The 13939-nt window shown below is 44.9% G+C and overlaps 1 protein-coding gene across 4 annotated transcripts in view; it reads right to left on the bottom strand.

The window, feature by feature from the left end:
- Positions 1 to 13939, bottom strand: part of MEGF11 (multiple EGF like domains 11) — a 376622-nt gene that overhangs the window by 19914 nt on the left and 342769 nt on the right. For 2 of the 4 annotated variants that reach the window (XM_074966584.1, XM_074966583.1), the window contains one exon: positions 996 to 1052. The exons of 1 other annotated variant lie outside the window; for it this stretch is intronic. In XM_074966584.1, the coding sequence (XP_074822685.1) occupies positions 996 to 1052 (57 nt within the window). Of the gene's footprint in view, positions 1 to 995; positions 1053 to 12593; positions 12661 to 13939 lie in introns of all 4 variants that reach the window. One more of the 4 variants, XM_074966585.1, reaches the window with a different exon arrangement.

The following is a 13939-nucleotide window of genomic DNA, read 5'->3' on the forward strand; positions in this document are numbered from 1 at the left end:
GACCTTCTAAAAAACATTAAAATGTATTATTGGCACGCAAAACCTTAAATTAAAGTGAATAAATGAAGACTCAGCACACCACTTCTAAAAAGTTGCCGACCCCTGTTCTAAAGAGATACTGAGTCCCCCTTGTTTCACCTTCTGGACCAACCCTGCAGTCCTCACTGACCCAAAGGTTCATGGAAGTCAATGGGTGTCTAGTCTGAGGAAGGGTTTGTGGGCTCAGGGCTCATTATGTGTGGGATTCTCACCTTCAAAACCTGAATAACCCAAGTCAATTAGAAATAAAGCAGCCCCTGGGTTTCTGACATATAAAGGAAGCTGGGCTCGGGTCTGAGCGGTGTTCAGGCAAGTCCTGTGTGCTCCACCGTTCCAAGTTGCATTCAGCTCAGTGTTTGTTTAATTATTTAATGCTGCAGTGACTGATTAAAATGCCTGTTGTATACATTCTCTTTGGGTAGCTCACACTGCTTTGATAGAAGGCAGTTTGTTTTTATAATAGTTTTGTGCACACTGAAAGGTCTCCTAAAGAGCTTTACGATGCAATACGTTAAGTGACCATAGTGACTTAGCAGGCATACACAGCAGCCATTACACGTTCAGCAATTGTTCCTCAAAGCCTTGGTAGTTATGCAGGCTTAGGGTCTTCAACTGTGCTAGGGACCTTTAACTTCCACCTAGCTAGACACATCTTGGTTTACCAACTCATCCAAATGACAACAGCAGTGCAGCACCCCCGCAAGTATTACACTAGGTATTAAGCCTATGACCTTGTGAAGACTTGCATCCATAATTTAAGGGTCATACACCTCTGGCTCAGAGTCAAGAGGGCCACTCACTGAGCCATTAAGGTATATTTTGTACCTCATCATTCTGCTGCTTTCTTTTCACAGGCAACCATTTTTCAGGTGTTCAGGATTCCTATCTCACCTCTTCTACCACACCCCTCCTGCCAAACTCCTTGCCAGGGTTACTGCAGGCATTCGATACTATACCTTTGAAGCTTTTTTCCATTATGTATGTGTTCTGACGTCTATCCATCCCACAAGCACCTGCATAAAAATGATATATAATGGAAAACAAATGAATATTTATGTAAACTGGAGTGCTCTGACTAATGCGTAGCATATACTCTTTCCCCTCTGTGCATCAAGGACCCTCGGCACGGGCTTAGCTTTAAACAGGTGCTCGAGCCCCACTTTGACTTCAACGGGACTTAAGCACATGCTTGAAGTTAAGCTCATACTTAAGAGTTTCTCTGAATAGGAGCGCTTTCCTGAATCAGCACATCACCTCGGACCATCCTTCAGGAGAGCAGGGAAACACCCTGCTGATAAGCTCACTAGTGAAGCAATTAGTTTAGATGTATGCAAAACACAAAACCGAAACACCGCAAACAAACCAATATAACACTAGAAGTTTCAGATTATGGACCAGTTTAGATTGCAAGACAGTTAATTTTAGGGGACGTTTCATCTGTGGATTTGAAAGTTATCTATTCACTAGCTTTGGTTCAGAGATGTTGACTTCACTTTAAAATCTGCACATGATTTAATAAACAGACAAGACGATTATCCTGAAGTGGCTGCACAGATGGCTGAAAGTGTAGCAATTTACAGCGGGCTGCCAATTTCAAAGAAATTGACTTATGAAATTCCATAGGAACATGCCACTCAAGTTACTTGTTGGGGAGGGGATCCTATTTGATTTTACCAACTGGTGTCGCTTAAAATCACCCCAGGTAACAATCAGGCTTAAGAGAACACCAACAATAGCTCCTAAATTCTTCTTAACTCCATTGGCTGGCATTTCTTACAGTCTAGCAGAGCCAATGCAAACTCGGTTACAGAAATAGCACCATATCGCTATAACTTCTAAAATTCACAATCAAGGAACCAAGCTATGTTGTTAGAGAAGCCCTGTGAATAGGATGTTCAAGGATTCTCCTAACTATTCATCCTGAAGTGTCCTTGGTCTCTGCAGGGAACAAGAACGATCTTTCACCCACCCACCCCACAGCAGCAACCTGCAGTATCCACAGGGCTCCTCCTTCATGCCAGAGGTGGTGGCTGCAGCCTTGTTTTTCACTGAATAAGTCACCATTGCCCTTAGGTTACCGACAGTCCAAAGTTAAAAACCACTGGCCCTGATTCACAACTACTCCATCCCTGAGCAGAGCACAGGAAAGGGGGCTTGAGGGGCAGGGCAAAGGTGGCTCTGCACCACCATAGTGCTCCCTGTATTCTGGAGCTTTGCTTCCCAGAGCCCGCTATGAACCACCTTCCTGTCCCAGCCTGCCTCCTCCTCGCCCTCCATCCTCTGCCAGCATATCCTCCAGGAGCTGGGAGCAGCGGGACAGGGCTGCTCTGGCAGTTCTAGGCCAGTGGGGGAGCCCTCTTACATAGGGGTATTCCCTGGGGGTTATTTTTGCCCTCTTTTGCAACTCTTTTATTTTGCCAGAGTTGCAGAAAGGGGCTCCAAGTGCAATGGAGAACTGGTTCCAGTGCAGCTGAAGTGGAAAGAACCTGTGTAAAAATGGCACCTTCTCACTCAATGCAGTGTCTCCTTGTGTGTACCAGAGTCTCATCTGCTTGCATGAATGGAGATATAAGTGGGCACACTTCCTCTGGGTGTGCCAGGAGGCCTTTCACCTCTGAAGTGGAGTGTGCAACTCCACAGCATTCCCAAATGTGGGGCACTACCTTAAGGGGACATTGAGCCCTTAATAGTGTCCAGACTAACTATAGAAAGAGTCAACATTCAGAGCATCAGCCACGAGGAGCAGAGCTACCTGGCCAGCACAGTTGCAGAAGTGGGGATGGAGAACAAATGGTGGGGAGTGTATTGTGCAGGGTTGGGCAAGGAGAAGGAGCCCGATTACAATGAAATAGTAATTTGGATGGAGATAAGAAGTTCGGCCTGTATGGAACAGAGATGGCGGCAGACACCTCACTTGAGGATTAGTGAGGTAGAGTGGGTTATCCCAGTATAAAGGGAGCAGTAGCAGTCTGAGCCTACAATGAGCAACGGGTGGGGACCATAGGAAGGGACACTGCTTATGTAATGCAGTAGTATCATGTGAAGAGTCCCCGACCTACAAAAGCAGTAACAGAGCAGAGAGGAACAACCTTGCTTGGTGGCTCAGAATCCTCAGACCATGACCGAGTCCCTGCCAATGGCTTGAAAATATTGATTAAAGCCACCATATTTAGAGAAAAAACAAGCATGGAAGAAAATTGGAGCGATGCTGTAGGGCGCTATCCCAGTAGATGTTAGGGATTAATGAGCAGATAATGATGTCTGTAGAGAGGAACGGCATGATTTAGTGACTTATCAGGTCAAGATTTACCCCGAGAAACAATAACTCCTGTTCACTGAAACATGAAGTCAATCTATTGTGACAGGGTCAGGCCAGATGGCTACAGGAGAGAGACAGAAGGCAGATATATTAGCCCCAGGTTAAGCAGGTCCCTTTTCCCTGGGTAAGGTAACGGGCAGTTCCAGAACAATCAGGAACTTGCTGGAACCAATTAAGGCAGACAAGCTAATTAGGACACCTGGAACCAATTAAGAAGCTGCTAGAATCAATTAAGGCAGGCTAATCAGGACACCTGGTTTAAAAAGGACCTCACTTCTGTCAGTGAGGGGTGAGCAAGGAGCTGAGAGTGAGAGGATGTGCTGCTGGAAGTCTGAGGAGTACAAACGCTATCTGGCATCAGGAGGAAGGTCCTGTGGTGAGGAGACAGAAGGTGTTGGGAGGATGCCATGGGGAAGTAGCCCAGGGAGTTGTAGCTGTCACACAGGTGTTATACGAAACACTGTAGACAGCTGTGATCCACAGGGCCCTGAGCTGGAACCCGGAGTAGAGCGCGGCCTGGGTTCCCCCCATACCCCCAATTGGATACAGGAGGAGTTGACCTGGACTGTGGATCCCACCAGAGGGGAAGGTCCCTGGCCTGTCCCCCGACCCACTAGGTGGACCAGCAGAGACTGTGGGGATTGTTCTCCTTCCTTTTCCCCATGCTGGCCAGTGATGAGGTTAGCTGAGTGAACGGCAGGTTTGAGCCACTAGCAAAAGTGGCCAAACTGAGGGCTGCCGTGAATCTCTGAGGCAAGCAAATCCGCCAATAAGCGCAGGACCCACCAATAAGGCAGAGGAGGAACTTTGTCACACTACGTACAGTATCGTTTTATCTATGCTGGGTTCCCTCATGAAATGTATACAGAAATCTCTTCATTACATCTATGCAGATCTAAACCAACGTCCAGATGAAGATTTCTGAATAAACTATTGGTGACTGTTGTCTAGATCCACTAACACACTCCTGCAATTTGGTAGTTCAGAAACTAAGGATATAGATGATTAGCTAAGACCGTAAGAATGGCCATACTGGGTCAGACCAATGGTCCACCTAGCCCAGTATCATGTCTTCCAACAGTGGCCAGTGTCAGAGGCTTCAGACGGAACGGGCAATCTATCGAGTGATCCATCCCTTGTCATCCACTCCCAGCTTCTGGCAATTAGAGGTTTAGGGACATCCAGAGCATGAAGTTGCAATGCTGACCATTTTAGCTAACAGCCACAGATGGAATTATCCTCCACGAGTTTTATCCTCCATTCTTTTTTGAACCCTGGTATACTTTTGGCCTTCACAACATCCCCTGGCCATGAGTTCCACAGGCTGACTGTGCATTGTGTGAAGTACTTCCTTATGTTTGTTTTAATCCTGCTGCCTATTAATTTAATCAGCTGACCCCTGGTTCTTGTGTTATGTGAAGGAGTAAATAACACGTCCTTATTTACTTTCTCTTCACCAGTCATGATTGTATAGACCTCCATCATATCCCCCCTTAGCCATCTCTTTTCCAAGCTGAACAGTCCCAGTCCTTTTAATCTCTCCTTGTATGGAAGCTATTCCATACGCCTAATAATTTTTGTTGCCCTTCTCTGTACCTTTTTTGAGATGGGGAGACCAGAACTGCACACAGTATTCAAGGTGTGGGCATACCATGGACTTACATAGCAGCATTATGCTATTTTCTGTCTTATTAGCTATCTCTTTCCTAACGATTCCCAACATCCTGTTCGCTTTTTTGACTGCTGCTGCACAATGAGCAGATGTTTTCAGAGAACTATCCACAGTAACTCCAAAATCTTTTTTGAGTGGCAATAGCTAATTTAGACCCCACCATTTTGTATATATAGTTGGGATTATGTTTTCCAATGTTCATTACTTTGCATTTACCAACACTGAATTTCATCTGCCACTTTCTTGTCCAGTTACCCAGTTTTGTGAAATCTGTCGGTAACTCTTCATGAGGGCCAGATTCTGATCTCAATTCCATTGGTGTAACTTCAGTGTAACTTGTACCATTGACATTGGCAATACACATACTCCTGAGTCACTCCAACTGAGAGCTGAATTTGGCCTTTAGTTTGTGAGCTGCTTGGAGCAGCGACCTCAGCTTTTATTTGTCTGCAAACCACCACGCACACTTATGGTAATATAGGAATAATGAGATCTGCCTTATCCAATTACTTTCCAGGTTACCAGGTAGGTCAATATTTTGCCGCATAACTTTGCAAATATCCTTTATATTTAAGATTTGTCTATTTCTCATTAAAAGGAGAGACGAGGCTGAGCCAAAGCTCATGATCCAGACACCCCGATCGTCCCAAATGTTCCCATCCAAATCCAGCCTGGGCCCATCTCTAACAGTCACCTCACCTGTTGGTTTTAACTATTTGTTTGACCAAGCTTTTCTGAATGCACAGGACTCAGTCTTGCAACCTCTTAACCATGCAAAAAGTCCCTACCCAGATGAGTGGACCATACCTGCACAAGTCCCACTGAACTCCCTGGGGCTACTCATGTAAGGATGACTTACTAGAATGAGGGTTTGCAGAATTGTGCCCGTAAAGCCCAGTTTATAAACAGAAAGAACCTTCTGGAGATTCTCCTTGCTTACCAAGTTTTCTATGAGTGTGTATTTGTGTATCGTTGGACAGTTAAAATGGAAAGGTTAGGAATTAGCAGGCTTGGTTAGCATAATGCAGCTGAGTGAAAGGAAAGAATACAGCATGCAGCATGGGCATGAGGAAGGCTGATGTCTGCCTAGTGAAACACTGGCCCTCGGACTGCAGCAGTTGAAGTTAGGTCTCTGTTACCTAATGCAATGTCAATCATTTCCTTATCCTCCAAAATCAAAAATGTGACCTTTCAAAGAACCTCCCAGTGTAATTTTCATGACTTTTCCCCTCTTTTCTAATGCCTAATAAGCTAAACACAGAAACCAAACCAGGCCGGAGAAGAGGAACAGAGAGCACATGGAGCCCAGAACAGAACATATCACATGTTCACTAAATGTTGGGTAAAAGTGACAGAAAACTATGACGACTAATGTTTTAAACACATACTGGTATGTGCCCTGTGGTAAGGCAGCTGACAAAGACAATATAATTGCCAGTTTTATTTTGAACAGCATACCAGACGGACCAAAATAATGATCAACTCACCTTCCACTGAGCCAAAGAGCACTGGTTGACTGATCCCCATGTATATGTATACATATACATATGTGTATTCCATATATGTAAGTTCCATACACATAGTATATTTCAGAAATGTTTCTTTCGTTGGAGCGATCTGGACTCAAGATTTGAAAGAGATGAACGGAAAACTAACAGGAGTAACATCAACACAATTCAACCTAATTTCCAAAACCCTATGAGCAAGATCCCCCCACACCCACACCCACACCCACTTTCTCTCTGCTACACAGGGCCGTCCCTACCTATTTTGGTGCCCTACGCAGCCCCCCCGGCCTCCATGGGAGGGGAGTGGGGGGAGGAGGGGCTGGCCCCAGGCCTCCACGGGAGGGAGCTGGGGGAAGTGGAGTGACCTCACCACAGCCTGCTCCACTCCCCTGGCTCCCAGGCTTGGGGGGAGGGGGGAACTTTCTTGTCAGCAAGTTAAAGAAGTATGGGCTGGATGAATGCACTATAAGGTGGGTATAAAGTTGGCTAGATCGTCGGGCTCAACGGGTAGCGATCAATGGCTCCGTGTCTAGTTGGCAGCTGGTATCAAGTGGAGTGCCCCAAGGGTCGGTCCTGGGGCCGGTTTTGTTCAATATCTTCATAAATGATCTGGAGGATGGTGTGGATTGCACTCTCAGCAAATTTGCGGATGATACTAAACTAGGAGGAGTGGTAGATACGGTGGCAGGTAGGGATAGGATACAGAGGGACCTAGACAAATTGGAGGATTGGGCCAAAAGAAATCTGATGAGGTTCAACAAGGATAAGTGCAGGGTCCTGCACTTAAGACGGAAGAATCCAATGCACCGCTACAGACTAGGGACCAAATAGCTAGGCAGCAGTTCTGTGGAAAAGGACCTAGGGGTGACAGTGGACGAGAAGCTGGATATGAGTCAACAGTGTGCCCTTGTTGCCAAGAAGGCCAATGGCATTTTGGGATGTATAAGTAGGGGCATAGCCAGCAGATCTAGGGACGTGATCGTTCCCCTCTATTCGACATTGGTGAGGCCTCATCTGGAGTACTGTGTCCAGTTTTGGGCCCCACACTACAAGAAGGATGTGGAGAAATTGGAGAGAGTCCAGCGAAGGGCAACAAAAATGATTAGGGGGCTGGAACACATGACTTATGAGGAGAGGCTGAGGGAACTGGGATTGTTTAGTCTACGGAAGAGAAGAATGAGGGGGGATTTGATAGCTGCTTTCAACTACCTGAGAGGTGGTTCCAAAAAGGATGGTTCTAGACTATTCTCAGTGGTAGAAGATGACAGGACAAGGAGTAATGGTTTCAAGTTGCAGTGGGGGAAGTTTAGGTTGGATATTAGGAAAATCTTTTTCACTAGGAGGGTGGTGAAACACTGGAATGCGTTACCTAGGGAGGTGGTAGAATCTCCTTCCTTAGAAGTTTTTAAGGTCAGGCTTGACAAAGCTCTGGCTGGGATGATTTAATTGGGGATTGGTCCTGCTTTGAGCAGGGGGTTGGACTAGATGACCTCCTGAGGTCCCTTCCAACACTGATATTCTATGATTCTATGGAACCGCCCCCCCAGCACTCACAGGCGGTGTGTCTGGGAGCCAGGGGAGTGGAGCAGGCTGGGGCCGGGTCACTCCACTTATCACGACAGTGAGTTCAGGGCTGGGCCTGGCTGCAATCTTCAGGGGAGTGGGGCTGGGGCGGGGGCCTCGGGAAGAGCCGGAGCAGGGGCTGGAGCAGTACGGTGCCCCAAATTTCCTGGTGCCCTATACGGCTGCATGCTTTGTGTATGGGTAAGGACAGCCCTGCTGCTACATCAGGCTTTCATAACCCTCTTTTGATACTGGTGTTTACAACACGCCTCAAAATTCTCCTGCAGGGCCCCAGAGCTGCTGAGAGATGTGTGCTCTATTATTTTGTTAGCTGGAAAAGGAAGAAATGTGAAAATACATAATATTCCAGTTCTGGAGACCCTGAATTTAGGGAAAGTTTGGGTCTGGGTCTAAATCCACAGTATGCTACTGGCCTCTTCTATTACAGACCACACCAAAATCCTGGACTGAAGCATTCTCCCAAAGACCCCGACATTTGAGAAAATTTTGAACCACATTTGGATCTAAACATTATGGCTCAGGCCTATCTCAAACAACTGAAGCATATCTGTATTTGTAATGGCTGCTTAGTTGTTGCAAACGTACCCCAAACCAGGTGGTCAGACACCACATTTGGGGACAGCATCATAAAAAGCCCCATGGCAGACAGAATCAGCCATTCTTGTTTACAGCCTGTTCCAAGACTTGATTAAATTAGCAAAATGATGTGGTGTTTTTTTTTTTAATGTATTGAGTGGTTTGAGACTTTGGACGTGTTTAGTATGGGCTCTGGAGGCTAAAATCTGTACACTTTACTGATATTTTTTTCTCCATGGGGCACACATACTAGCCTGTTATTGTAGGGTGTCACCCACTCCAGAATAACATGACCCAGAATATTCTACAGCCAGACAAACAGGCAGTATATTCAGTAAATTCCTGGAATGGGAGGCAGGGAAGAGAAAAAAAAAGACAAGCCACTCCCTGAAGTTGACAGGACTAGGTTTCATGCAGGTAATGCAGGCAAGTAATAAACCCCAAATCAAAGTCTATGGCTCAAATACTGATCTCTCTGCAGCTCATCTATGACAATAAGTTGTGTACTGGGGTTTATCTGTCTGAAGTGTGCCTGTCACCATCAAGGTTCCTCCAATCCCTGTAAACAGATACGATTACCTCTGTGCACCAGCTCTGACCAACCAGTTTAGAATCCAGGAGGGAAATGAGCCAGTTATGATGATAAAGTCTGATGGAGATTTGACTGAGATCCAAGTAGCCCTTCCACATATTCCTAAAGATCTGAACATGTGAATACTGTGGACTCAATTAAAAACCTGGTCCCTGCCAAAGCCTGCCATTCCTTCTCTAGTGAGTTCACTTTCCAGCAGGAATCAAAGGGATGAAAAATGACTACTCAGTAAAACAAGTAAAGAATATGCTGATGCAACTGGGTGAATCTGGCCCATTCTATGCTACGTAAAGCTCTTATTGCACTTTGATTCTGCTTCTTGGATCTACAAGTCTAAAAGGCACTAGCGTGCACTAAGGAAGTTACAAGGATGCTGGGCCAAATTCCATACAACCCCACTGACAGCACTGCATATGGATGACTCACTTGTTCCTGAGCTGCTTCCCTTCTATTGGGTCCAAAACAGCTCCCATTAAACTCAACGGACAGACTCACATTGGGAGTTGGACTGAACCCGTAGTTATAAATGTAGAGAGTTTGTTAATGCAGTGGGTTGGTAATAGTCCGCGCCCATGTGCTCAACCATTCTTACACAGTTCCGTTCCCATGTTCAGCCACCAATGGATAAGCTGTCACTAGTCCTTCCCACAGTGATTTCTCACCTCGATTTTCGTCATTACTGGACCATGATTAAAGGGCATGCATCTGAAAGATGGCACCATTCCTTTGCCCATTCCTCCCTGCCCCAATTACGATCAGTCCTTTAGATGGGAAACTTGAAACATGACTCCCAGACAGCATTTCTCTCTCTCTTTTCCACTAAGAAAAACAGGGAATGACCCATAACCCAGCACAGACAGATGTTGTAAACTGGCAATTGTGGGCAATCAAAAGGAAAGATGTTTCCTAAAGGTGTAAAAACACGTCCAGCCTGGCGGAACAATCTTAACTGTAGAAACCACAAATATCTAAGATTTACTGCATAGGTCCCTTAAGATGAAAGGGAGAAGAAGAAAAGGTTACCTAAGGTTCTGTTTTGTCATCTACACATTCAGTTACCTTTATTAGCTATGCGCCGGAATGGCAGGGGAATACTGCACAGGAAAAGCCTTCTAGCATGTCCAAAATGCATCCCCTAGGTCCTTCCAGAGCTAAAGATATATACACACACACATATATATAAGTAGTTACTATGCCTGTGCAGTAACCAGTTTCAAGGTCTCAGGTCCAAGCAAGAATGTAGAACTGGAAAATTCTTTCTAAATTTGTAGGGCTTAACATCTGGATATTTCGGAGTTAGTCTCCAAAGAGGGATTCTCAGATTTGATCTTATTTTCTGGAATTTGTGTTTATAATAGTTGCAATTTCTAAGCTGATTGTAGGAGCCTTGGGAGCTGATCCTTTGGTCTGGTAGGTCGGAAAGGCACCTCCCTCAGCACTATTGTCTCAGCAAGAGAAAACAAGTGAGATGGCTGATGAAGGAGCCAGAGAAGCAACGGAGGACGATAAGAGTTTCCCATCCATGGTGGTTGGTCTGCCACTGAGCATCCATGGATTTGTCTTCCCCATTTCCACCTAACCTACACACCTACTGTTTCTGGTGCTCTGCGGGGATACAATAAAGGAGCAACCCTCTGCCGCCATCTTTTGCCCAGTGTATGGTTTTGGGATCAGGATCCAGCATTCAGCCCTATCGGGAGAAGTTCCATGGAAATGCTACTCCCTGGAAGGGCTGTGAAAAATATTTGCGACTCAGAATTCGAGGTTTTCACAGTTCAATGTGAATTTGAGAAGATGGGCCGACTCTGAGAGGTTTATTGTTCAAAAGCAGCAGCATTTTCAAATGAGAATCTGCTCATTTTTCATGCAAAAATGGCCAGGTTTTGGAGCAAAAACCTCAACATTTTGAAAATGGGGCTGGGGGATCATCAATTTCCGTGCTGAAACTCAGAAAAAAATGCACATTTTTTATGCGTCTATGTGAAACTGAACGTTTTCTGGAAAATTCTGATTAAAACAAGACATCTGGGCTACAAAGTGCAATGGAAAGAAATTGTATCTATTTTATCTTGAGATCTCTTACTAATCTGCTCATCATTATTGAATGTCACTCTTTTCGTATCCAAAGGCACCTAGAAATGCTTCTGCTAGGAAAAAAAAACCATACAGGTGTGCAAACCAAGTCTGGTACACAGGAGGTGCAAGAGGCCACAAGCAAATGAAAATAGTGTTTGCAAGTAAAGGAGTGATGGTAGAGGAAAAACTAAGATGAAGACAAACTTCATTTGGGCAGAATATATATGCCTTCCCCTCAATCTCCAAACACACATCAGGATAGCAGCAGCAGCTCTATGAATTACCATGCAGATGAGCACATCAATGGCTGGTGATGCAGAAAGCTTTGCATTGAAATCCTACAGGTTTGTGATTTTCCTGAAGCAGCAATTGAAAATGACACTTGGTCTATGGGCATAGGCACTGCTATCCTCAGTGCCAATGACGCACTGTCTAACCAAGGAAATAGTGACAGGTGTAAGGCCCAATGGTATTTCACATTCATTCCTCTGCCTAGTGTGTTGTGAGATCTCACATAATTCTGCTTACCGCTAGCCTTTCTGCACACTTTATTTTCAGCAAATGCGTTCTGCCATTGACAAGCTACATTTCAGGTGCTCAGACAGGATAGCTTTTGAGCAATATACAAAACATGGCATTTTACCTTCTTGGAGGTACCAGCTGCTCAAACCATGTCAGAACTCATGCTGGGGAATGGAAAGGAACACTGGGCCTGATTCAGTTACACTTGGGTTGCTTTGTACCACACTGGTGGTGCCAAGAAGATCTAAAACTGGCCAGTAGAGGATTAACTGGGATGTAGTAGCTCCTACCCCACCCCTCCTTTCCAGCTACAGGCGTCAAAGGGAATTTTGATCAGTAAGGCTTGTAGGGTTCTCAACTTATTTACTAATTTATATCAGTTAAGCAGGAAAGAGCGTCAGAAATCTTAACTTGAATGAGTTTCACTGTTCTAAGTCAACTCCAAAAAGACATCCCATGCATGGAATAGATCAATGTGGTTCAACAGACCAAACCAGAAAGCCAGATCGTCCACTCAGGTTTCCGCAAGGTGTGGTTTGTGGTAAACTACTGTCAAGTCTAAATCTTTCACCACTAGTAATTCTTTTAGCGAAATAAGGACAATGCCAATATTATTTTATTGTTAGTGCCTTTATGGATGACTGAACTGGATTTGGAATTGCTCTAAATTCTACTTAAACCATTAAATTGTTTAAAATTACTGACCTAGTTCATTCAGATAGCTGTATGGTCTCCGGTCTGCAGTTTCTCTGTCGGGGACTTTGTTACTGAGCTGTTCAAAAAGCATGACAATGGGTTAACACTGAAACAAACAACCCTACCACTCAAGACCTTGACTCACCTATACCATAAACCAAAATGGTAGGTGACTATTACTTCTGCCTCATCAACTCAGTTCTTTATATATACATATAATTTGAAAGTTTTTAGCTACGATATGGGAAAAATTACAAAGGAAGGACACTTCACCAAGCAATGTACACAAACATGCTGGAAAAAAGCATGACTTCCTAGGGTAACCATTAATTATGAATCAAATGTTTGTGCAAATGGAGAGACACACTGGCAGCTTCAAAGCAAATGATGAAGATGAATATAGCAAAAAAAAAACCCGACATAAGCATGCAGGCATGAGCTGTTTGGAATAAGGGGGATTTAATTATGCATCGATATATTTAGTTAACAGATATAACAGGTACAAGATTTCTCACAATTCAAGGAAAATAACATCAAGAAGAACAAGGCATGAAGCCACAGGCAGATCTGCCAACACAATCAGAAGGGAGTCCAGGGCTTCCATCCATACACCACTGCTGGAAAGTTTTATCTTAGAGACTGGCATCTGGGTCATGCCATGTGCCAAGGCTGCACTAGCAGCTGGCTTCTGTGCTAGAGCAGATAGAAAAAGTCGAAAAGGAAAACAGCCCATGTTGCCAGCAACAGAAAACAGCAGCGTCCGGTGAAGGCTGCTATTGTATTAAGCACATTACCATATGCTCTTGAGTTTGCTGCCATTTCTAGAATGTATGTCAAGATAAGCCTAAACTGAGCCAGACTGGCATTTAGTCACAAGCCTGGTCTAGGGGGCACTGCAGAGACACAGTGGCCCAGAAGAAGCACTGGAGAGATCGGTATCTATCTGAGGCATGACCTCCCTAGTACTGTTCTAGGGTGGGCACTTTGCACCAACCACTGAGCTGGTGCACAATGCTCCCCTTGTATGTTGACCTATGCAGATGGATTTTGGCTCCATCCCCACACTGGAAGGAGCAGAAGGAAAGAGTCCTTATGCACTCTGGTGGTTGTGCAGGGCTCACTCACATTCTGGGTCTCCATGCAGAGAGGTTAGCACTATTGAATTTATGGACCTTACATTTAGAGCCAAGGTGCCTATGGACAAACAGGAAGGACCTCTGATTTGCTGTAGTCACTACAGCTGGTTGGAAATTTTCCAATGAAACGTTTGGTCAGAAAATGACAATACACTGAAAACAAAACTATTTGTAGGAAAAGGACCATTTTGAAAAAAAATGTTCTGAAATCTGTCAGCC

This window comes from Natator depressus, chromosome 10 (assembly GCF_965152275.1).
Source record: "Natator depressus isolate rNatDep1 chromosome 10, rNatDep2.hap1, whole genome shotgun sequence".
NCBI lineage: Eukaryota > Metazoa > Chordata > Testudines > Cheloniidae > Natator > Natator depressus.